The sequence below is a fragment of the Onychostoma macrolepis genome, chromosome 21, assembly GCF_012432095.1.
Source record: "Onychostoma macrolepis isolate SWU-2019 chromosome 21, ASM1243209v1, whole genome shotgun sequence".
NCBI lineage: Eukaryota > Metazoa > Chordata > Actinopteri > Cypriniformes > Cyprinidae > Onychostoma > Onychostoma macrolepis.
The window spans coordinates 12,065,371-12,092,248 of NC_081175.1; the positions used below are offsets into that span (position 1 = coordinate 12,065,371).

At 36.8% G+C, this 26,878-nt stretch overlaps 1 protein-coding gene across 4 annotated transcripts; it reads left to right on the forward strand.

Moving 5' to 3' along the window:
* Nucleotides 1–1,645: 1,645 nt before the first annotated feature.
* cxxc5a (CXXC finger protein 5a) lies at nucleotides 1,646–26,714 on the forward strand. 4 transcript variants are annotated; one of them, XM_058758585.1, is made up of 3 exons: nucleotides 1,646–2,180; nucleotides 12,239–13,285; nucleotides 25,342–26,714. In XM_058758585.1, exons 2-3 carry the CDS (start codon nucleotides 12,461–12,463, stop codon nucleotides 25,384–25,386), a joined length of 870 nt encoding a protein of 289 aa, XP_058614568.1. In that variant the 5' UTR covers nucleotides 1,646–2,180; nucleotides 12,239–12,460; the 3' UTR covers nucleotides 25,387–26,714. The 4 variants fall into 4 exon arrangements, with proteins under 4 accessions (XP_058614568.1, XP_058614565.1, XP_058614569.1 ...); XM_058758582.1 differs by having other exon boundaries at nucleotides 1,646–2,176; XM_058758586.1 differs by having other exon boundaries at nucleotides 1,647–2,176; nucleotides 25,345–26,714.
* Nucleotides 26,715–26,878: the final 164 nt, after the last annotated feature.

Genomic DNA, 26,878 nt, shown 5'->3' on the forward strand with positions numbered 1-26,878 from the left:
TTGATTGTCCCTGACGAGCTGCTCCACTTTCTAGCCAATGTCAGCCCGTCTGCGATCGGGAAGGAGAGAAATGAAGGAAAATCTCTGCCGCCCTGGCGGTGTCATTTCCACACACTTCGGTTGGCCGCCTGCCAGCAGACAGGACATTCAAAAGAAGCGGAGTGGACCTAGAGAAACCAGGAGCCGAAAGACCACAGCTGACCCCTGTTTACCAAAGCAGACCACGCTATATTCACGGCGGTATAATGTGTATTCTGCGTCGCTAACGTGCACGGACGTTTAAAAAGACGTGCTCTATTTAAAAAAAACAAAAGTTATTCATATGTTTGCATTTCACACATTAATGGGTCAATGACATGTCCGAGTTTATAAAAAAAGAGGAAATACTTTTATTTGAAATCTAGTTTCTTAGACATGTAAATCTGTGTATAGCCTACATGTTGGTTTCACACTTGAAAAAGGTTAGGCTACCAGTTTCTACAAAATTATTTACTATTTATTAAAAAGAAATTCTAATAACTCACTAGTAATAATAATAATAGCCTACCTAATAAAATAAATTATTAAATATCACGTGGTGTAACCATCAAGTAAAAAGTAAATAATTTACTTGCACATTAAATACACTTGTGTGTACACCTTTAACAACTTATAATGTAGCCTACAACTTAAACATAATTAAAAAGTTTTCTTCAAATATCTAAAATGTTAGGTAAAAGGTCAGGGGCTTTCTTAAGATGCTTCACATTACCTAGACTAAACATGCCTTTTATAAATTGTCTAAATAAGTAATATGTTTAAACACTGAATGACCTTGACAAGTTATGAGGGCTCTAAAGGGGTCTTCCCTGTTTTATATATTTTTCTTGTCACATGACAGCAAAATGGCTACTTGCATGTTGGTTATGTCACACTGACTTTCACGTTTTGCCCCCAAAATTAATAATATTTTAAAACAAAATTGCAACAATGCTAAATTTAGAAAAATAAATAATATGAGAAGATTGTGTCATACTATACTTATGACAATAATTGTTTTTCTCCCCATAAAAATACAGCCTTTTCTAGAAAGTTTTTAATCAGTTGGCAATTTTATTATTGTTTTTTTTTTTTTTTTTACTTTAAGCTCAACAGTTAAAATCAAAGTCAGAAAAAAATCCTTCTAATTCACAAATTAAAAACATGACGATTGTAGAAGATTAAAGTGTTTATTTATTTATTGGGGGAAAACAACGAAAGGCATCTTTAATGGGTTTTTCAATAACCTCAGAACTGGACCAAAAATGTGCATCACGCATTAAAATAAAAAGACAGCCCATAAGATGTTGCTAGTATCTCTGCGGAATTTGCTTGGCGCTCCACTGATACTAAATATTAATGATTATTACTGCTATTAAATATTAATAATTAATTATATAATTTGCATAACAAAGTTGCAAAAAGTATTCTCATACTTTATTTTTCCATAATAATATATTCCTCCGAGTAACCCAAAAATATCTCGAAATGAAACCAAACAGTAGGATTACAAAGTCATGCAGTCACCACGTGCATCCATCTGACATTGTTTGATGGTAAATATGAATGTGTTGAAGGGAAGTTCAGTCTTAAAGCGGTATGACGACATATCAACTTTTGCTCCTAGAGAAAAAAAACACACAGGCTGCACAGTGCATAGGGCGACCGAGCCGCCACAAATCTCCGTCCGTAACATTAACCCTCAAATCTTTCACAACGTTCGTGCGCATCGATAAACACCCTACGCGTTCCGCTTCCACATTTAAAACGTCGCCAAAAAGAAGCGCTGCGTGACGCGAAATGTCTTTGTTTATCTGTGCGTTTTCTCTGTCGTCTCAGCGTCGCCGAAAGTCCAGTTCGGTTTTTACGTGAAGCTCCAAAAATCTATGAAATGTGTTTGCATGTTCTTCTGGATGTAGAGGTGGGATTGCGAGAATCGAAAGGTTGGTGAGCCCACACGCTCAGCTTCCCAGAAAGTACGTTTAGCAATAATTCACTATTCTCTTCCTCACGCGCTCGGCTCGGTCGAAGGCTATATCATTTCTGGAAGTGAAGAATAAGCTTTTTCTCCCTTCTTTTTGCCATCAATCTCTACGACAGGCTTGGAGAAGGGGCGCTCGGACAGTGGAAGCCCTCCCCTCTGCTCGGATCTGCCTTGGTAGGTGCGAATAAAAAAGGGGCCAGTGTTTGCAAATATGCAGATACATCGAAAGGGGGGGAATCATACTTTGTTGAAGTCTGCTCAAAGTTGGGATGTCATCTTCCTAACGATCTTGTTGGCTGGGAGAACGGGAGAATGATTGTGCCGTACATTGTCAGTCGTGCTGCTGCAGACCGTACACTGGCACCGCAGAGACCCAGGTTTCAGATCATTGAGTCTAGACAAAAGGTATTTTTGTGCCGCTTTAATGTCAAATTAAATTAAGATCCGACACATATCTTTAGCGACTGGACGATATTGACTCGTTCCTGCTGATTTGTGCTGTATTTTCCTTATGGAAACGCGATTACGCTTCCCAGGAAGTAATATTGCTTCGGTTCTTCGGAACGCAAGTAGGCTATCACATTTAATCAATTGACAGAATATACTAATTCTAATCGTATTTAAATGCTGCGGTGGGCTGTAAAACTTAACACTCTCTTGGATAATTTGCTAGTAAAATTATGATGCCGATGACGTTTATGATAGTTGCTCCAGCATGTAACGACAGGTGGTATTGTAGTTGATGATGCGTTATGTTATAGACTCGGAACTTTTGGTCTACAGCAGCAGCACACCTGTGCGTTACTAAAACGCGGTGGCTGTTAATATAACGGTATATTGTATAACACAAAGGGGGTTTTGACTGTATTTCAAATTTGCTGTTTAGTCGCTCGTGATTTATGGTGATTTGTTGAACTCATCGCGGAGGGATTTGCCAAAAATGTGCGCTTCATTGTTCGCCGAGAGGATATTATCAGGCTGATGTCGCCGCGGAGAGCGCGCGGGGATTTACTGCTGCAGTCCGCTGCCGACAGCGCGCGGCGCTCATGCACGCACTGTTTGTGTGATTGCCAGTCATTAACTTTCGCTATGACGCAAAGAGTTGGAGAAGTTTTCAAGCGCGTTTAACTTTGAGCTATGCAAATGTTCGGGACGCTGCTCGGCAAAGTCCACATCTGGCGGAGCGAGCTCTGAAATCATGAATTATTGTCAACGTCCGCTGGATCTCGTGCGCAAGTGTGTGCGTGTGTAGTGCTTGCGTGTGAGAGCATGCATGCGTGAGTGTGTGTGTGTGTGTGTGTGTGTGTGAAGCGGTGTGAGGAGGAAAGACAGCGGCAGGGGGAGATAGATAGGTGTGTGCGTGTCTTGAGGGAGATGTTACGTTGGACTCCGCATTACCTGAATTACTCGATATCTGCCTGCGTGACGTTGCGAAGTAATCTCACAGTGATTCTTCCTCCTTTTTGAGGCTGCAGCTATTCAATGGCAATGGTTTATCCATTACTTTTAATTAGTCTTGTACATTTTACAAATATTAGAAGTTTAGTGTTTTTGGCTGATTGACTCAAATTATTTATTTATTTATTTATTTTTTAATAAATGGATAACAAACATATAATAGGTTATATTATATGTTTACAGTATTTTATAGGCTATATGATGACTGTAAGCAGATAGATAGATATATAGATAGATAGATAGATAGATAGATAGATAGATAGATAGATCGATTGACTGATAGATAGATATATGCTGATTTTTACTAAATAAACTGCATTAGTCAAAATAGTTCCAAACGAAGTCCAGGTTTGTAGTTCCACTCTAAGTTTTACATTTCCCACTGTGGTGAGAGAAACCCTGCTCCAAGCAAACCTGAAGAGAGAAAACATGTAGGTCCGTTTAAAAAATTAAATAAAATTTAAATCAATCAATCCACACCGAAACTGCTGTATAATATAAATGTATAATTAATTCATGTGTGTGTGTGTGTGTGTGTGTATATATATATATATATATATATGTGAAAAATAAAAACTTATTCTGACCAGTACTTATTAAAATATTAATATATATATAGTGATCATACTAAATTTTATTATCTTGCTGATAAATGGGTAAAACCCATTTGAACCCATTGAAGGATAGTGGTAAAGATTTTAAATGAAAGTTAGTTACTTAGTATTTTGGGGCTGCACTGTGATCCTTAAATAGTCTTTTAATGTCATCTAATGATTATTTTTCTAAACATGCCTGACAAGATTTTTTAGTATAAAGACTGTTGTTACACTGAATGACATTAATTTTTTTCTGTAAATCATGGTAAAAATGTATGATAGTTATGATACAGTTAAACAGGGCACAGAATGACAAAATGATACTTTACATAACTGATATTTTAAAAACATAAAACTCTTGTTCACTGCAGAATTGTCTGTTTTAGAGTTATTATTCAATAGGGGGAGGACCAATTAGTCGTGTGTTTGTCCCTAGGGAGGAGACATAAACTGTCTTTGCAAACAGCTTCCCATGACATATTACCATTAGAGACCTTGCAAACCTAAATATGTATAAATTAATACATTTTGTCAGTTAACATAAATGTTTAAATAGCCTGCTGTGGAGACATACTGAATGTATCTTCCAGTTAATCAGCCGAAATATCATTTTCATAATTTGTACCAGTGCCAACAAAAAACACCGTAACATGTGTGTAAAGGCACATTGTAACTGTCACATATGAAAAGTAATTGCTGAATATGGCAGATGGAAATTAAAGGAGAAACTATGCCTAATAATTTAAAGATTTTAAGCATTTACAGGAAGCAAAGTTTAATATTTCCAAAACCATCCTCTCAAATTGCTGTTTGGGTGTAATTAGCCATTACTGGACTTCCTTCCTTTTAATGTAGCGATATCAGTCATAAAACTCTCCAGACACATCTTTATGTAGCTATTATCTTGTGCTTTAGTACATTAATGATTCTGCTGAATATGAGTGTAGCGGCTATCACAGCCACACTACTTTTATCTCTTATACTTTTTGACACCCAGGGTATTGAAGTTATCCAATTAATAAATGCTGACCAAATCAGCATTATCAGATTTATTTTACACATTTGGGCACATTTTGCTTTTGGCATCTTAATATTTTAGAAATATTTATATTATTAGTGTCCTTGACTGCAAAGACAGTGAGAGAGGAAGAGATGAAACCCAAAATTGTTACTCTGTGCCATCATGTTAGTACTGTGCTACAAATTGGTTCAGATTGATCAGAACATTAGCATAGCTTCAGTCAGTCAAACTTTAACAGTATGAGCTCCAAAGTATTAGCATGTGCTCTAATTCATCAAATCCTTTACACGTATTATACCAATAACAAAACTGATGACTTGTTAGTAAACTGCTACAGTTTCCAAAAGTAGCCTTTTTCAGCTTTTAGCTAGTTGCTGGTTTCAAACAACAACCACACTGTTTGCTAGCATCAATGCTAACAGCTGTCACAACAGCAGAAGAAAAACGACAACAATGTCTATTTCTCTCAACTTTGTATGCTTTTCCATGTTGTCTGGTCAGAGTTGCCTTTTCCTGTTCAGCTGTAAGTTTTTTGACCTCTCAACCTCCATTTGAAAACGAATCCCCTCTTGTCAGTCCAAGGTCATTACTCATTCCATTTGATCAAAGAATAATATCCTTAAAGGCTAATATCAACAAAATAGGATATTGTAGTTTATGTAACCTAATGACAGCTTTAGGAAAGAGCTATTTATATTCCATCCTCACTTTTAATGGTTTCATTTCTGTTTTTAGATCATATGAGGTATAATGTTGATGATTGCCGTTATACAGTACAGCCCCGTTCTGTCCTTTGTCACCGCTAACCAGTCAAACATTATTGATTATGAAGAGTAAAGAGGCGCTCTAACACGCTAGAGAGCTGAATTGATCAGACTGATGTATTTTGGCCATCTCTGACACCAATTTATTATATTACTTTCACTTTAAGGATGGAACAAAAAGCGTTTCTTACATTTATATCTGAATTTCGTGTGTAGCGACTGACAGACGCAACCAATGAATGATTAATCAGCTGAACTGATTCTGACCATATGACAGATGAGATCGGGATGAATTTGTCTGTGAATGATGGTCTTGCCTAAGACAGTTTGTTCTCAGTCTGATTATTCTTTCAGTTGCTTTATTTATTGACTCATCTGACTTCATGCCTTTTTCTCTAATATTTCGCAGCTTTGACATTCCACATTAGCTATAAATGGGTCATTATGTTTCCTCTACTGAGCTGCTGATTACATGGTTAAGGGTCTGATTACACAAGCTCTATTTGAATGAATACAAAGCATTACAATCATTCATAACCATGCTTTTGAATGGGCCTAGGTTAATTGCGTTGGGGTCTGGCTTGCCATTTTTACAGCTGTGAGTGAGGCATTGTGCTGCTGCAAAGGAGAGAATGCAGTGTGTGGCCTGAGGTAGGGCATGCACCTCTTAAAACGCGGCACACAATCAGGTGCATTAGAAGTTTTCAACCCCTCAGCTGAGCCTGAACTTCACCACATCTGCGTCAGCTATTGCTGTACCCTGAGTCATCTACCCCATTTGTTAAGTCATTTTTAACATGAAAGTCAAACCCCAGGAAAAGGACCAATATTTTCATGACTTCATCGACCACATTAGACACAGTAGAACTATCTTGAATATTTTGTAATTTAATTGGATTCCATTTAGGACCACAAACAATAAGACAAACACATGCCACCCAATACTCAGAAGAGTGGTCAATCAATATGGGTTTTTCAATAATGACACATAAATGACGCAATGCGATAAAGGGACAAGCGATAAAAATGATCTCTTCCGTGTAAATCCATTCGTATTTAGCCTTACCAGAGAAGTTTGACAGGGCATTTTGTTGATCACTTCCAATTAGAGATGCACAGTATATTAGCGGTCAGTCTGTTTTAGCCAATAAAGACTTTTTTTTTGTTATCCTTATCTGTCTTAATATTAAAAAAGCTGATATATCTAAGCTAATAAATTATAGCCAAATAATCTCTCTCTCTCTCTATATATATATTTACACTAAAAGTTTTTGAACATTAAGATTTTTAAAAATGTTTTTAAAGAATTCTCTTCTGCTCACCAAGCTTGCATTTATTTGATCCAAAATACAGCAAAAGCAGTAATATTGTAAAATGTTTTTACTATTTAAAATGACTGATTTCAATTTGAATATATTTTAAAATGTAATTTATTCCTGTGATTTCAAAGCTGAATTTTTAGCATCATTACTCCAGTCTTCAGTGTCACATGATCCTTCAGAAATCATTCTAATATTCTGATTTGCTGCTCCAAAAAAACATTTATTATTATTATTATGTTGAAAACAGCTGAGTAGAAGTTTTTCAGGTTTCTTTGATGAATAGAAAATTCAGAAGAACAGCATTTATCTGAAATATTTTTTTTTGTTACATTATAAATGTCTTTATCATTACTTTTGATCAATTTAAAGCATCCTTGCTAAATAAATGTATTAATTTCTATAATTATCCCCTCTATCATTGCCTCCAAGCTTTTGAATGGTATAGTGTATAATGTTACAAAAGCTTTTTATTTCAGATAAATGCTTTGGATCTTTCTATTCATCAAATAATCTTGATAAAAATGTACTCAACTGTTTTAAATATTGATAATAATAATAATAATAATAAAATGTTTCTTGAACAGCAAATCAGCATATTAGAATGATTTCTGAAGGATCATGTGACACTGAAGACTGGAGTAATGATGCTGAAAATTTAGCCTTGATCACAGGAATAAATTACATTTTAAAATATATTCGAATAGAAAGCAGTTATTTTAAATAGTAAAAACATTTCACAGTATTACTGCTTTTTCTGTATTGTGGATCAAATAAATGCAGGCTTGGTGAGCGGAAGATAATTCTTTAAAAATATTTTAAAAAATCTTAATGTTCAAAAACTTTTAGTGTAAATATATATATATATATATATATAGAGAGAGAGAGAGAGAGAGAGATTATTTGGCTATAATTTATCAGCTTAGATATATCAGCTTTTTTAATATTAAGACAGATAAGGATAACAAAAAAAAAGTCTGTATCAATTACTGTGTGTAATTTTTTGTATTGCACTTTTTTTTTTTTTTTTTAATTTAAAGCAATTTTCAATGTGAAGTTTGAATCTGGAATTTTAATATGTAGATTGATCTTGATGTCGTATCTTTCCAATGTATTGCTTATTGGCTTTGAAAATATAAATATTATCAATATCACCTAAAATTTACATTTTGTGCGTCCCTATTTCTATTTCTGTGGCCTCGTACTGCTTTGAAATGTCATTTGTTTTTCCAAATCTTCATAACTGTCCATTAAACATGAAATATGTTCTGAGATTGTGTCACAGCATGCAGTCATTTGGAGTTCAGTGTGGACAGACAAATTGCTGGTACTAGTCATTGTAATAGCATAGCTAGTAAATTTTGATGGATTTATGTACATGCAAAATGCACGGCAATTATATATGTTAAATACTGTCAAGGAGGAATGAAAGAAACGAGAGTGTTGCAATAACAATAATTTGACTTAATTTGAAAAATCTGTGACTTAATTAGACAAAAATGTTGGAAGAGCGTGAAGTGCGCGTGGTTGACAGAATGTGGGAGTCACACATTTTGTAGATGGATAGGTTGATAAAATCCGAGGGTCAGAGGAAACATCATTTGACTTGAGTCTTCAGTGAAGTCTGTGACACAGGTGCAGAGAAGCTGGAAGATAGTTTAACTTAAAGGTGGACCTGATGTTGAAGAGGTTACTATGATTGACAGGAACTGATGTGGAGGCAGCGACAGACAAATTCACTTATTTCAGTTTTTACGAGACCTCTGCAAACACAGGTCATATGTTACAGGAACAGATGGAGACAACAAACTACAAAGAACTGAAAATGCTTAGTAACCATCACACACTGCATTTTATTTGCTTTGAGATCAATGGTAGCGTTTTACCGCAGATAGCATCCGGTTCACTGGGAAGCTGTGTGACTGAATTTACTCCTAACGGAAAAAAAACTTCTCAAAACAGGAGGAAGCAAATCGATTCATTTATGTCCAGTGGGCTTATTTGCTAAGTCATTTTGTGGGCCCATTTCCATCACCCTAATGGTTACTTTGGGAACAGTAATTAAGCAAGTAGTGCTAACATTGAGCCACCTGTCCCTTGCCTTTTTCTTACCCCGTCTGACTGGCCGCTTTGCCTAGTTCGTACACATTTTGTGTTTTGACTTTAACTAAACATTACACAAAAGTTTGGGGTTGGTAGGATGTTTTAAGGTTTTGGAAAAAATATCATATGCTCACCAAGGCTGCATATATTTTAATAACAAAATACAGCAAAACCAGTAATATTTGTTTCTAATTTGATATATTTTAAAATGCAATTTGTTTCTGTAATGGCAAAGCTGAATCTTCAGCATCATTACTCCAGTGTTCAGTGTCCTTCAGAAATCCTTCTAATATGTTGATTTGCTGCTCAAGAGACATTTCTTGTTATTATCGCTGTTGAAAACAGCTGTGCTGCTTAATATTTTGTGAAAATGATGAATAAAAAGGTGAAAAGAGCAGCATGCATTTGAACTATTTTGTAACATTATAAATGTCTTCACTGTCACATTTAATCAATTTAATGCATCCTTGCTGATTAAAAGTATTCGTTTCTTTTTAAAAAGAAAGCTTTTGAATGGTAGCATACACTGGTCTTGGATTACAGCATATCATAACTTGAATTTCAAAAACAAAACAATAACACAGATAAGAGTGTACATCATGGGGATGGACTACGACACGCTGCTAGGATAACGTTTGGTGTGTGGTGGTGTGTGGCCAACTGTTGGCTTGGTGCAGCAGCCATAAGAGTGGAACGGATTTGAGATGTGCCATATTGCCATTCCAAGCCAGGATAAAAGAGAAACCACGGGCTGTCCATGGCAAGCTAGCATGGTCCGTTAGAGACATGTTTTTCTCCTTAGCTTTGGATGGGAAGTGAGTCATTGCTGCTAATACTGAATGAAAATGCTGCTATGTAATTTCAGCGCTTTTGGGACGTGAAGGTCGGGTGCTTCCACAGTCCCAGCAAGAGATGTGTGCGGCGGGGAAGGTTTGGCAGGCGTGAGGTAAAGCAGCCTGGTGCAGTGTGGCCCCTGGTTTGGGAAGGAGAAAGAGAGAGTGAGCGAGCGAAAGAGAGAAAGAGGCTGGCTGTGGTCCGCTGGCGCCACAGACCCCTGAGCTGGGGAGAATGCGGGGGCTGCGCTCCTGCCTTTGAAGCTTTACCTCCCACTAATTCTGGCCTTCCAATTTCCACACACTGCGTAGATCCCCTCCACCACCCCCTATCCTCTCCTCTCTCCCTCCCTGTCCCTTTGTTTCCCTTATAAGGACTGGCCCGGCCATTTCCTCAGCTTTTCTCAGTGGGGTTGTGTGTGTGGGTGTTTGTGGATGTCTCTGTTGTGGACGGGGGGCAGCCAATAAAAAACAAGAGTTGAGTTTTTGGCGTTTGGATTCTGTCATGAGGTAAAATTCTGTGTCCGGTCGTTCAGCGGCGTTCTGTCGTGTCTCATATTTCACTGCGTGATTGACAGCGGGTCTCTTCGGATTATGTTACGAAACAGGCGCCTTTTCAAGTTTCCTAATGTGATTTCAAAAGTACATTTCTCAGAGATTTTAAACATTCTAACAGATAAAGTGTTAACAAATTACACAGTGCCATCTTAAACTACCGTTAATACATTTGAATTATTCTGGGATAAAACACTCTAGGATATAATTAGGCCCTTGGGGAGGTAACAGGGTTGACAGTTTCTTTTTTTTTTTTTTTGGACATTACAAGTCTTGCACTCAAGGTCATGAAACTACATGTGCTTCTTAGAACTCAATTTGGATAATTCTACAGACATTCACTTGTCAGTTATCAGCTATTTACTATTAAAAACATGGTAATATTGTTGACATTTTAAAATGGGTTACTATTCTCATAAAGTATAATGATAAAAAAAGAGGAGACATTAAGTGTCCTTGGAAAGTTAACTTCTTGAAAAAAGTTTTTTGAATTTATGAAGTCATTAGTTTAGGCACAAAACATTATGGTAACAGGGTTGACATATAACTTGGGTTTTAAAACTAAAATCCATCTATTTTGTTTTATCAAAATGTGGATATTTGCTAAAACAGAAAGAAGTGGAAAGAAAAATCACACAAAAAATGGTCTGTTTAGAGATATATCTATATTAGCACATAGTAAACACATAGAAACTTTATAACAAGCACAGCAGCTATATGTTATAATAGATTATCAAGGGTATCATGGTAACATTCAGATTCAAAATAAGTGGCAGTGAAATATGTAGCAAAGGTATACATATGGGAGAGTAATGCCCTGCACCCTTCAGAGTACTTACTTTATGTGTAGTACCTTCAAAGTGAGTAGTAGGCATTGTTTCAAAGAAAATTCTTCCTGTTCTCTCACTGTTACTGCAGTGAATAACTGAATGAAATAACAGACAGATGATTGGGTTCATGCTTGCACAGGTGACATCACACTTGTAAGAGGGATTGACGTCATTGAGAAGTTGACTGAAGTTGCCTGAGACTTTGATCTATTCACACAAAATTTGATTTTATTCATTCTCTATGATACACACACTATCTTGATAAAGAGAAGTTAATTGGTTCCTTCAGTCAAGCTTACTGTGCAGTATGTTGTACTGTCTGCTTTACTTTGAGTGAAGCGACTCATCTTTTAAAGAAACAGTAAGTCTGCTTTTCTGGAAAGTAAACCAATTTGCTGTGGAAAATTACTAATTGTGAAATAATGTTTTCATGGTTTACTTTTTTGTAATTTTTTATTATTCGAGGTGCTTTTTGTCACAGCATCTGGCTGTGCTACTGTTCACGTCTGTCTCATTTTTGCTTTACTCCGTCTACATAGCGTTTGAAGATAAATGTACATATTGATTTCCCAGACACAGTAGGGGCATCGGAACAGCACTCAATAAAATGTTGGAGCCATGCGAAAGAAAGGTCCAAATCGCCGCTCACTGTTCTCAGTCACAGCTTTTTTGTTGTCAAGGTCTCTTTTAAGAATCAGAACACTTTCAACATCTTTCCATCTCTCTCTCTCTCTCTGTTTCTGTCTTTGTGTCTTAGTTTACAGGTTGCCGGCGGAAAGATGTGGATGAGGGCTGAAGTCTAGAGTCGAGGGCATCGGGGTCTGCCTGCCATTGGCCGGCCATTTTGCCCGTTAAGGGGAGGCTCCACCCTCACCTGGGCACTGAGTGGATTGCGAGCGCTGCCTGGCTCCTCCCTCGTCAGCCCCGTCCCCTCCCCAACCCCACCCCCCCTCCCACGCTCACACCCCGGGGCTGGACCATGTCTGGCGGACAGCCGGAGGGCAGCCGGACACCCAAGGCCCAGGACCAGGACACGGACCAGGACCAGGACAAGCGCAGTTGTGGGGAGGACAGCCCCGTTATCGAACGCCGCAACCGGAGCGGCATCATCAGCGAGCCCCTCAGCAAGAGCCTGAAGAGGTCTCGCACCCTCTCGCAGTACACCGCCGCATGCCCCCAGACCGCCAACGGACTGAAACACAACGGCCAGGCCAAGAGCCACGCGGCCAAGCCCCAGCCCGCCCAGCAGCAGCCGCAGCAGCCTTCCGCCTCGGCCTTGGTGCCGAGCAAGCTGGACCGAACCCTGGAGCAGGTGCTGGAGGGACAGAACGGCCTGTTGCACTTTGCCCAGGCAGCTGCGCTGCTCAAGCGGGCGGGCATGGAGCACATGCTGCTGCCGGGGGGAATGGGAGTGGGCGTGGGCGGGGGCGAGGTGGGGACGGTCGACCTGGAAGGAGCGTCGGTGGCCGACACGGTGGGGGGTCACACAGATTTCCCGTACGGCGTGGGTGGAGGCGGCTTCCCCTTCAACCCAGGGCTGTTCATCATGACGCCTGCCGGAGTCTTCCTCGCCGACAGCGCGCTGCACATGGCTGGCTTGACGGAGTACCCAGTGCAAAGCGAGCTGGCCTCCGCCATTAGCTCCGGGAAGAAGAAAAGGAAACGCTGTGGGATGTGCCCACCTTGCCGGCGCAGGATTAACTGCGAGCAGTGCAGCAGTTGCCGGAACCGCAAGACAGGCCACCAGATCTGCAAGTTCCGCAAGTGCGAGGAGCTCAAGAAGAAACCGTCTGCTGCACTGGAGGTAAACGATACTGAGACTCTGTGACCTTACTTAGTTGCATTTGTTCGCTAATGTTACAGAGAGAATGTTTTGTGGCCAGAAAGCGTAGTAACTTTCCTTGCTTCTAATTTGGGTGAACTTTGTACACGGTGGCGGTGTCTGCTGAGGGTTAGGCTGGGAGATGAGGCTTTGGGGTGACAGGTGGCACTGACAGTAGCGGGGGAGGGAGATACGGCCAGACATGCACCATGGGGTTTGTTCTAATCTGCCCCCCACTGCGGCATCACGTCACTCTTCTCACATCCTGCCTCCCTGACACTACTAGGACACTCCTCAGAGACATGACGCCCTCCGGTATGGCCGCTTTTATAGGTCCCTGCATTCATTAGTTCAGTTTTACAGAGCGATGTGGTTTGAGAGATGCTGCTTTTGTTAAGATCAAGAATCGTATCGAGGTGGTATGTTTAAGGATGTAGCGGTGGGCATGATGTGGACGTATATATGTGAATGAGTTTTTGTGTTTTTATGTACGACGTAATCCATCTGGCCACAGGGCTGTCATCTGGAGCACCAGGTGTCAGTGACGAACAGCCCACCCCTCCTTTCTCTCATCAGTGGGGACTGATGGTCCTACAAACTTCTTGCTGAGGTCAACCCGAGTTGTTCGGATTGTACAAATGCCCAAATTTGAATAGTGTTCGAGTTGTGCTGGATAAATTTCACAAATTATTTATTTTAGAGTCATCATGAAATCAGAATTAACTCCATTTGCTTAATTCACATTCCTGGTCTTATTGTAAAAGATCAGTGCATGTTATTTCATAGAAAAAAAAAAAAAAATGAAGAATTTCAGTTCAGTTTGTCAACATTATTTAATGCATTTGGTAATGAACTACAACAATTTTACAGCTCTTAGTAATCTAGTTTAATGAATATATTATTATTTATTGTTATTAATGTTTGTTATTATATATATATATATATATATATATATATATATATATATATTAATGTTAAAGACGTATCAGTATATGTAGAAATTTACATTAGCCTAGATTAATAAATGCTGTAGAAGTATTCAGATTGTTAGTTCATATTCAATTGCATTATTTTTAACGTTAACTTACTGAACCTCATTGCAAATGTTTTCATGTTTGTCTTTAAACTCTTTAATCAATAATTTGCTCTTTCACATAGTCTAGTGGATAATGTTAACCAACCTATCATTCAAAAGTTTGGGGTCAGTAAAATTTTGTAGTATTTTGAAAGAAGCTTTTTATGCACAAATGCAGTTATCTGATCAAAAATACAGTAAAAATCATAATATTAAAAAAATAAAAATTTGTAGTTTAATATAACTGTTTCTATTTTAAAATGTATAAACTTTAATTTATTCCTGTGATGGCAAAGCTGAATTTTCAGCAGTCATTATAGTGTTTGTTGTGCTATGTAATATTTTTGTGAAAACCTTTGTGAAGGATACAATTTTAGCATGATTTTTGAAAAAATAAAAATAAAATAAAATAAAATAAACAATGAATAGAAAATCCAAAAGAATAGCATTTATTTGAATTAGAAAACTTTTGCAACATTAAAAGAAAAAATAAATGTCTTTACTGTAACTTTGAACTTTTGAGGCAAAAAAAAAACAACAACTTACCTTAACTTACTTCAAACTTTTGAATGGTAGAGTATCACAGTTTCATTGCATTACATCTACATTTTAAAATATATTCTAACAGAAAACAGTCCTTTTAAACTGTAATAATATTTCACAATATTACTGTTTTTTTTTTTTTTTTTACTGTATTTTGATTAAATAAATCAGGCTTTGTGAGCATAAGAGACTTCTTTCAAAAACATGAAAAAAAAAAGACAGGTAGTGTAATTTACAAAAGATTTCCACAAACTAAGCAATTCTGATGCAAATAAAAATATCAAATACTTTACATCCTGAAATATGTCAGTAGTTTCACATGACATGACATGAATTGATCCGTTGTGACTCTTGCTCGTCTATCAGAACTTAGACAGTGTATGCTTGCAACTGTCTGTTTGGAAGAAAAAAAATTCAGTTACAATCTGTTCATTTGTGTCTCCAGGCAATATATATCGTTTTTTCTTTTCACACTCCTCATATTTGATGTTTCTGTGCCTAATATGTATTAGGCTCTTTTTAGTTAAAAAAGGGACAAATTATTAAATTAGTTTGAAGGTACTCGTGTTTCCTTTCAATCGACATCTGCTATCTGCATCTTTCACAGGGATTTTAGATTTGTCCATTTGATGTCTTCCCCATAAATAATAAAACCTTTAAATCAATAGATTTTTTTTTTTTTTTTGGTTGTTGTTTTGTTTGCTGATTATAGACTCATTGAAACACCATCCGTAAGAATAATAATGGCAGGGTGATGCTGTGTCACTAACGTTTCAGTCATTAAAAATGGTCGGATAATTCCACGCCACGTCTGCTCCCCCAGCTGTCCAGTCAGTGTGGAGTCAAACAAGGTCACATCTGATGGCGTCTCGGGGAGCCCCTGTGATTAAAATGTGTCTAAAACATAAAGCGCTGCCAGTTTATGGCTTCTTAAATAGATGTTAATTCGAGCACCTATCATGATGGGAATAGTTTTGCACTAAGCGTCAGAGATGTGCTGCACCTGCTGTTTTATTGCTACTAGACGGATGTTGAAACAGCACTGTGGAAACCAAATAGAGCACAACACATCAATTCATATTTCTTTTTTGAATTTGTGACTACAAGTCAAATGGATAGATGTTGCATGTTGTTGGCTACTGATTAATGCCATGTTTGTAGACCAGGTCATCATACTGTATATAATACATATTGTAATGCAGTAACATTGATTCATATTTCTCTTTTGAGAGTGAAGTTGTTAGTTATTAGATGTTGTGCTAAAAATGACCCAACACTAGAGCCTTTTGGTTAGTTTTGCTTGCTAGATAAATAGAAAAGGGTATTCAATGATTTATTTATTTATTTTTTTTGCAATTTTCTGTACACTTTTGTACACATAACCACCTCAAAACATACAAAGTAATCTAAAGCTCAGGATTCCGGTTAACCAGTGTGATGCTTTTGGATGCATTGGCACTGCTTTTAACAGAATTTATACTTTATATTAAAAAAGTGAGTTGACATTTACACTTCTGCATACCCAGCAAAAAATGTTGTGGCCTGGATCTTGGCTTGCATGAAACTTGTTGGTTACCACCAAAACACTCTAGCTGGTTAAGTAGGTTAAGAAACCTGGTGGGGACATCAGTACACCAGCACTGCATGATGATCACCAACATACAAGTATGTTGTGCTTTAAATGCTGGTGAACTGGTGTCCCCACCCACCAGATTTATTAACTAGCTTAACCTGCAGATTTACCTCATCAGTCAGCGTCACACAGTCCGACTTTAACAATACAGTTTTGCCATTTTAACTGGTTAGAATTTCATGATCTTATTCATGGTCCTGAGATGCTATCTATCAGCATGTGGGTCTTAACTAACTTAACCAGAAAGACTAACTTGGTCATCTAGCTTCATTAATAAGGTTGTACTGTTTAAACCTCTCATAATCTAATCAACATTAATTACAAAATAGAATCAATCTGTTAGCATGGGAGTCTTAACTAGCTTAACTAGCGAGACTAACTTGGTCAACCAGCTTCATGCAGGCCGATCAGTTTCACCTGTAAAGTTTTGTCAAATAGACCACTTAGCATCTCATCACCATTACTTAGAACATTAAATCATATCCATCAGCATGGGATTCTTAACTTGGTCAACCAGCATCATGTAGGCTGACTAGTTTCACTAGTAATGTTTGCTATTTAGACCGCATGACATCTCATCACCATTAATTAGAACAAGGAATCCTATCTATAAACAAGGGATTCATAACTAGCTTAATCAGCAACACTAGTTTGGTCTACCAGCTTCATTCAGACTGATTAGTTTGACCAGTAAAGTTTTGCTGTTTTGACCTCTTATCATCTCATCAAGATGATAATTACGAAATAGAATCAATCTATTACCATGGGAGTCCTAACTAGCTTAACTAGCGAGACTAACTTGGTCAACCAGCTTCTTGCAGACTCAACAGTTTCACCAGTAAAGTTTAGTCAATTAGACCACTTAGCATCTCATCACCATTACTTAGAACATTAAATCATATCCATCAGCATGGAATTCTTAACTAACTTAACCAGCAAGACTAACTAGGTCAACCAGCATCATGCAGGCCGACCAGTTTCACTAGTAATGTTTTGCTGTTTAGACCACTTAACATCTCATCAACATTAATTAGAACATGGAATACTATCCATTTATCAAGAGATTCATAACTAGCTTTATCAACAACATTATTTTGATCCACCAGCTTCATGCAGACTAATTAGTTTGACCAGTAAGGTTTTGTTGTTTAGACCTGTTATCATTTCATCAACATTAATTACAAAATGGAATCAATCTATTATCCTGGGATAAGCTGACCAGCGAGACTAACTTTGTCAACCAGCTTCTTGCAAACTAACCAGTTTCACCAGTAAAGTTTTGTCATTTAGACCACTTAGCATCTCATCACCATTAATTAGAACATGAAATCATATCCATCAGCATGGAATTCTTAACCAACTTAACCAGCAAGACTATTTTTGTCCACCAGCATCATGCAGACTGATTTGCTGTTTAGACTACTTATCTCATCATCACCCTAAATTACAACATAGAATCTTATCTGTCAGCATGGGTTTCTTAACCAGCTTAGCCAGCATGACTAACCTGGTCAGCCAGCTTCATGTAGGCCGAACAGTTTTACCAGCAACATACCATTGTTTACACCGCTCAACATCTTATCACCATTAATGAGAACATGGAATTCTATCTATCAGCAATGGGATTCTTAACTAAATCAACAAGAATGTCTAACCTGGCCAACCAGCCACATGCATGCTGACCGCTTAACATCTCATCCCAATTAATTAAAAAACGTGAATACTACTGTATCTACCAGCTTGGAATTTTAAACTTAACTAGCAAGACTAACCTGGCCAACCAGCTTCATGAAGACTGTGTAACCATTAAAGTTTTGCTGTTTAGACTGCTTATCACCTCATCGCCATTAATAAAAACATGGAGTCTTATCTATCAGCATAGGAGTCTTAACTAGCTTAATCAGCAAGACTAACTTGGTCAGCAAGTTCCTAGAAGGATAACTAGTATCAAAGTTTTTTTAAAATTGATTTAGACTGCTTAGTATCTCATCACCATCAACTAGAACATGCACTCCTATCTATTTTTGACTAGTTTACCCAGCAAGACTAACTTGGTCAGCCAGCTTTCTGCAGTCTAACTTATCCTAGCACATTTCGCAGGGTTAACTGAAGCCTGCACTTGCACTGAACTCATATTCAAGTTTGTGTTTGACAGGTGTATTGTATTGGTGTGTGTATGGTAAAGTAACAGTGTGTGTGTGTGTGTGTGTGTTTAAGAGAGAGGGTACATGCAGGGAGTGATCTTGCAGTACTGGGTGTTTTGCAGCTTTCACGGTGCATTGCTGGCATCTCAGAGAGAGCCATAAAAACAGAGGGGAGAGTGAGGGGGGAGGTAGTGTGTAGACCGTCAAGGCCTTTGCCACCTCACACCTCACTGACTGGAGATGTGGGGAATTATTTTAGGACGCCGTGCGTCTGAATGGAAATAAAAGAAGCACGGGAGAATTAGGAGCGTGAGGTTTGCCGGACCGACGCTCATGTTCACGCCAAAATCTCAGAACCCTGCTTGCATGTGGCTGCATGACTGCTTGTTCGTTTATTTTAGCTGTGCTAATGCGCGTAAATGAGTTTGCATGTTAGCATTTGTTAGCATAAGTATCTGTGAGGAAATTGCGAGGAACTGTCTGTTTACATTTCGCTCTTACATTAAATATTTTATGTCTTTAAAAAAATATGTATTTTATATGTTCTGTCAGTGTGTTTATATATTAATTTATATATAAACTTTTCTTCCGCATATGAATGGTAGCTTCTAGCACTAAATGAGTGTGTGTTTGTCACGTTTAAAAAAATTGCTTAAGCCATACTAAGCTGGTTTACCGGTCTTATCTGATCAAGCTGGTCTGTTTTGCTAATTTCAGAAGAGTTTTCACGCTGGAAGAACAGCTGACCAACCAGCTAAATCAGCTCAACTCTAACTAGACCAGCTTAAACCAGCAACGACTACTTTATTTTTTAAATTATTATTATTTTTTTATTATTAATTGATTGATTCTAAAGTTACAAAAGATTTTCTGGTGTAATTTAATTAATTTGATTTAGTCTGTAGCATATAAGTGTTAAAATGTTTAGAAGTGTAACCTAATGTATCCAAGGTGATATATAAAATAGCCTAATATTGTTGTACTTAATTTAACTTAATTGACATCAGCACAATTTTTCACAGTGTAAATATATAAACATAAATTTTGAGTCTGTATCTACTTAACCATGTTTTGTAGACAAAAAAAAAAAAACACTATAAATTGTACAATTTTAAATTGTTAAAATACAGAATGTGTTCTGTTAGGGTTAGGATGTGGTATTTATAATTATAGCTGTATATAAAACCAATAGAAGTCTATGCAATGTCCCCATTTAGATAACTAAGTAAATGTGTGTGTGTGTGTGTGTGTGTGTGTGTGTGTGTGTGTCTCATGACAATCGCATTAGAGAGTGAAGGTTTGATTTGAGATGATGGTGGTATCAGTGCTCTGAAAGGGGGAGACGGTCTCTTCTTGGTATGCACACACAGAGAGAAGCTGTCACCCTGCACCTCTATCTGACACCCCGACACACACACACATTCACACACTCACTCACTCACAAAGCGAAGGTACACATGACCGCAGGGCTGCATACAGCACACACATTAAGACATGGAAAGCAATAGAAAGATCAGCAAAGACACTTTCTGAAACAGGGTTCAAAAGGGTCAAAAATGTTATATCACAGAATGAGAAATTCTACAGTATATGACATTATTGATCACAATATATTTGTTTTTGCTGGAAATTCAACAAAAATATGTTTTACACTACTGGTCAAAAGTAGAAAAAAGAGTGTATATATATATATATATATATATTAGTGCTGTGCAACGATTAATCGCATCCATAATAAAAGTTTTTGTTTACATGATATATGTATGTGTACTGTGTATATTTATTATGTATATATAAATACAAACACATAAAGTATATATTTTGAAAATATTTACATGCATATATTTTTATTCATATAATGAATATTATACATAAATATATGTAATATATAAACAAAACAAAGTATATTTCTTAAATATATCCATGCATGTGTGTGTATTTATATTTACATAATAAATATACACAGTACACACATATATTATGTAAACAAAAACTTTTATTTTGGATGTCGTGATTAATCGTTGCACAGCACTAATATATATATATTTTATATGTCTCATGCTCACCACAGCTGCAATTATTTGATCAAAAATACAGTAAAAACTGTAATATTGTGAAATATTATTAGGATTTAAATAACTGTTTTCTATTTGAATATATTAGAATGTTTATGTTTTTGTGATGGCAAAGCTGAATTTCAGCATCAATTACTCCAGCTGATCTTTCAGAAATCATTCTGAAATGCTCAATTATTATGCTCAATTGTTAATGTCTTTACTGTCACTGCTGGTCAATTTAATGCATCATTACTGAATAAAAGTATAAATTTTTTTCTTTCTTTTTTACTTACTTACCCAAAACCTTTGAATGATAGTGTGTCATGGTTTCCTCAAAAATGTTAAGAAGCAAAAACTGTTTTCAACTAATAAGAATTGTTTTTGAGCAGAAAATCAGCATATTAGGATGATTTCTGACGGATCATGTGGCAGTGAAGACTGGAGTAATGGCTGCTGAAAATTCAGCTTTGCAAACATAAATAAATTAAATATTAAAAAATATATTAAACTAGAAAACATTTTTTGAAATTGTGTTTTTTACTGTATTTTTGATCAAATAAATGCAGTCTTGGTGGGCGCAAGAGATCACAATGGCCCAAGAAATCACAATTACTTAATTTAACCTTCAATCCACAATTTTTAGCTCAGGCTTATTGAACGGAAGCTCTTGTCTCCATAGGTCAGTAATACAGCTCCAGTGTATCACTGACCTGTGGAAACTGAACCCTCAGCAGATTGGAGCGGTAACTTATTCATAGGAAAATCAATAAACACAGATTAAGATGGTGGATCTTTTGGTTGACACCTTTCAGGAATGATGACCTTGGAAACGCACGCTACCGAGCAGTCACCCCCTTGTCAGGGTCCAGTGTTTGTACAGATTTAGGGTTAAAGGTTGTGGGTCAGGCGTCATAGTGGTTGCCTGTGGGCTAGGCTTCTGAAAGAGGTTTGGGCGTTAGGGTCACTTCTAGTGGGTTGTGACAAGCCAAAGGTCACCACCAGTGAATTCTCAGGCGTTCATGTGCAAGACACACCCACAGTGTTGCATTTGATCTTTACATGCAGTCAGTAGTATGCATGTTGCATTGTTTTGAAATGTCTCAAATTTTCATCTAGGTCTCCAGGTATATGCATAAAATGCAACACAAAACATAATATTAAGCTGGTCTCAACAGTAAGGATTTTTGAGCAATTATCAGATTTTCACTTGCTCTGCCAATATTATATAGCAACAATTTATTTAGCAAAATATTCATGTCAGAAAAAAAAAAATTATGTATTTATATATTTATTTAAAAATAACTATAATGTAACTCCATGGAAAATATCAAAATATTAAAAAGACTTTGCTGGAAAATGATGGCATTTGATTTCAAAATATGCTGTTTATAATTTATAATTTATAAGTCATTATAACAATTTTCAATTTTTTGTATTTTCTTTTATATACACACTACTGTTATATGTATATATATATATATATATATATATATATAAATAAAGTTAAAAAATTGTTCTGAAGATGTTTGATGTTGGCATATTACTAAGCTAACAATATGATGCTTCAATAATTCACACATAAATACTGGGCAAAATATTACTTTTTTTAATGATTTTTACCAATATATTTGGGTATTGAATCTCAATGCATTCTGTGATTATCTTCTCCATAAAGGAAAATTGCAATGTTGCATTCAGTTTTGATGTCTGACACGTTATATTCTTTATCAACCACAAGAGTTTATTCTATTTACTGACAGAAAATATGAATCATATGCTCTCCAAACTAAAAGCCTGACAATGAAAATTGACAATGAAAATATGTTGTTTCATCCAATGAATACTTGAAATACTCCTGCTCCCTTGATTTACAACATGATATTAGGAAGTGCTAAACCATTAAAGTGTTCAGAGTTAACATCTGCCCAGCTGTTGTCATGGGAGCACTCTAGTTTAGTCCGTTAAGTCTGGCTCATATATTTCTCTGTGTGTTTAAAACATGTCTGTCATAGTTTGTCTCGTTCAGGAACGCTTGAATGATATTGAGTGTGAGTGTGTGGGCTGGTGCACGTGTGATCATGTGAGCGGGGATGTGTTTGCCACCCATGGCTCGGGCCAGTGCTGGCGAACGTTTAAGATTCTGTGCCGCAGTAGTGTTGCGCTGTTAGGGGAAAGGCACTATGTCTTTCCAGCAATGCCTGAGCTTCAGCCCCCTTCAACCTCAACGTTGCCTCACAAGGCTTCTTGCTTTTCCTCAGCTGGCCCTTACTCAGCGCCCACCTGAGTCCCGCCGCAGACGCCAAACCGACAGACGTGCAGCACTGAAAGAATACAGAGAGAGAGATATATATAAAGAGGCCGTAGCGAGAGCAGTGTGGTGGGCGCTCGACGTGACTGCGTGGTGACTAAATAATGAATGTGGCGTATCGGGTTTCACGTGGAGCCAGGGCCATGGCCCATGGCTGGAGAGGAGGAGGGGGCAGGAAAGACAGAACAGGGAAGGAAAGGGGGAGAAGGAGGAATTAGATGAATCACACGGCCACAGAGGAGAGCGAAAGGATGCAAAACAACCAAAGTCCGTATTTTTTCTGTATTTTTGCCTGGAAACAGTTTCTAAACGGTGTCTGTTTATAGTAGAATGAAATTTTGAATTTAATCACATAATTTTCTTAATTTGAAGGCGCATTGCTTGTCAAATGCTTGTCCTCTGATATATTTTCTATTGAAACAGGAAGTTTAAGCAGGAAATATCTAAGACCTTATCCCCTTTTTTAAAATTAGCCAGTAAGCTTTAGCTATGTCACATCTGTCCCTGCATCCAAATATATGCATTCTACCATACCTTATAGTAGGTGAAAAACACTGTGTGAAATTAGCAGGATGTTGGTTTTATAGTACTCATAAAACAAGTACTCAGCGACCAACAACTTACATCCGAATATGCATACTTTAATTCTATATAGTAAGCGAAAAAGAGTATGTGAAATTAGTAGTATGTCAAACTTGGCAGTATTCGTGAAACAGTAAGCAAAAAGTACATGATGACCTACAACTTGCGTCCAAATAAGCATATTTCCATACTATATAGTAGGCAAAAAACTGCATGTGAAATTAGTAGTATTCTGGATTACGTAGTATTTATAAAACCGTAAGCAAAAAGTACTCAGTGACCTTCAACTTGCATCCAAATATGCATATTTTAATACTAAATAGTAAGTGAAATTAGTAGTATGTCAAACTTGGCAGTATTCGTAAAACAGTAAGCAAAAAGTACTCAGTGACCTACAACTTGTATCCGAATATGCATACTTTAATACTATATAGTAAGTGAAAAAGAGTATGTGAAATTAGTAGTATGTCAAACTTGGCAGTATTCATAAAACAGTAAGTGAAAAGTACTTAGTGACCAACAATTTGTGTCTGAATGCATTCTTCCATTCTATATAGTTGGCGAAAAACAGTATGTGAAATTAGTAGTATGTCAGACTTCGTAGTATTCATAAAACAGTAAGCCAAAAGTACTCAATGACCTACAACTTATATCCAAATATGCATACTTCCATACTATATAGTATGTGAAAAACAGTATGTGAAATTATTAGTACTTTGGATTTTGTAGTATTTATAAAACAGTAAGCGAAAAGTACTTTCACCTTGCATCAAAATATGCTTATTTTAATACTATACATTAAGTGAAAAACAGTATGTGAAAATAAGTAGTATGTTGGACTTATAAAAAGTATTCATAAAACAGTAAGCGAATAGTACTCAGTGACCTAAAACTTCAGAAAAACACAACTTATAGCCGAATATGCATACTTTAATACTATAGAGTATGTGAAAAACAGTATGTGAAATTAGTAATAGTATAGCAGATTTTATAGTATTCATAAAACAGTAAGCCAAAAGTACTCAATGACCTACAACTTATATCCGAATATGCATACTTTAATACTATAGAGTATGTGAAAAACAGTATGTGAAATTAGTAATAGTATAGCAGATTTTATAGTATTCATAAAACAGTAAGCCAAAAGTACTCAATGACCTACAACTTATATCCGAATATGCATACTTTAATACTATAGAGTATGTGAAAAACAGTACGTGAAATTAGTAGTATATCAGACTTTGTAATATTCATAAAACAGTAAGCAAAAAGTACTTTGATTGCCTGCAACTTGAATCTGAATATGCATACTTCAATATTATATAGTAGATGGAGAACACTATGCGAAATTACTAGTGTGCTGACTTCGAAGTATTGTAAAAAAGTATAGTACCTGTTTAGGTAGTGAGCACTTTCGGACACATTGTGAGACCCAGTTGCAGGTGGTATTAGGAGGAATACACGTTCTAGAGAGCATGTGATTGGACAAAAATCTGTGCAGTACGGGATGAGTCATCAGTATATTTGCTGTGAAAGAGAAAGACTTTAAAGCTAACAGACATGGACTAAAAGCCACAAAATGCTAATTTATATCTAACAAATTTAGGTCTATATGTGTTTTTTTATCCAAACCGCACTCTACTAAATGCACCCCATTTCTGTCCCCTCCCCCCATTTCTCTTTTTCTTTCTCTAAGAAGGTGATGCTGCCGACGGGCGCGGCGTTCCGGTGGTTCCAGTAGGACTGTGACCTCTGACCTCCACCCAAAGCTCTGCCATCAAGTGCAATGCCAACTCTCGCTTGGATCATCTCGGGCACCAACACTGGCTGACAAACACAAACTACGTGAAAAAAAGAGAAACACAAGACAACTATGAAAAAAAAAACTTCATCACAAGATACAGAACAATAAAACAACAATACAAAAAGAATCAAACGAGTAATGGATGCACCTACTTATTCCTTGAACCAAAAATTAAACATAAATAAAAATATCTATGGCAACTTTCATTCCCTTTTATATGTTTCCATTTTGGTACCTTTTTGTCCCTTTTCCAGCAGATTTTTTCTGTGGCTTAGACATGGAACTGTTCATTGACAAACAGAAATGGCGGACTCAGTGTGGACAATCAACAAAATTTCTGTGTTTGGTGTTAATGTTGTTCACGTGTGGAAAGATACAGTACTTGTGTAGAGAATGTAAATTTTACGGCTATATTTTAAAATTAGTGGCTAATGGCAAGCACTATTGTAATTTAGGACCATTGTTCTTACTTAAAAACTGTATTTTATGATTGTTTCTTTTTTTTTAGTTTGATTTAAATTCATAGTTTTAAAAACTGATCAATGTTTGTCTTTCAAGGGAGAGTAAATATTCCAAAATCTACAAATCCAGTTTTCTGAATGAACAAATATGCATAAAAAAAAAAAAACCCTACTCTGACAACGACTTAATTGGAAGATAAAATTGTCATTGTTTCTGTAGGGTTGTTACTACTGGAAGCTCCAAACTTTAAATATTTCAATTTGTTTTACTGTGCTGACAGCCTTTTGTTATATTATGTCAGATTACATCATATCACGTCACGTAATATCACGTCGAATCACGTTCCATGTGATGTTACGTTTTATTACGGCTCGTCACATTATTGTTCTCAGTGTACAGGTCTGAATTTTTACAGAGCCCTCCACAGCACTTGCTTGGCTCTATTGAACGCACTGAAAAAGATTGAACTTTTTTTGTTTTGTTTTGTTTTGTTTTGTTTTGATGACATTGCCGGTAGCTACATCTTTTAAAAAAAGCAGCAATGTTTGTATTGGATTAGAACTATGGGCTGGTTTTGTGAATAAAAACAAATGCATGTATTTGTGTCGAAAATTTACAGCTCTGACGTCTGTCTATTTGCATGTTTTTTAAGAAACAGCAACAAACGTACAAAAAAAATTATAACAATATGGAAATGTTCGCAGAATCTTCTAGGTTGTTCCCTTTTCCATTCAAACAGTAAAATAAAAAGCAATGGGACAAAATATGTCATTTTGAGATGCGATAAAGATGTTTTATCAAGAGTCTTTGATTTCTTCATCTTCTTCTACTTGATGTCTGACACACTTATAACAATGACACTGAAGAAGAGTGTGCTTCTGGCTTTGCCTGTGGCCCACTGATCTTAATATCTTTGCATTACTTCATATGGTACAGTCTGACATTTAAAGGTAAAAAACACAATTAA

Bases quoted from the DNA above. Each gene is read 5' to 3' on its own strand.
- cxxc5a (XM_058758585.1), top strand. From the start codon at position 12,461: ATGTCTGGCGGACAGCCGGAGGGCAGCCGGACACCCAAGGCCCAGGAC. The intron at 13,286-25,341 runs GTAAACGATACT...TCTTTCTCTAAG, and splicing joins AACCGTCTGCTGCACTGGAG to AAGGTGATGCTGCCGACGGG.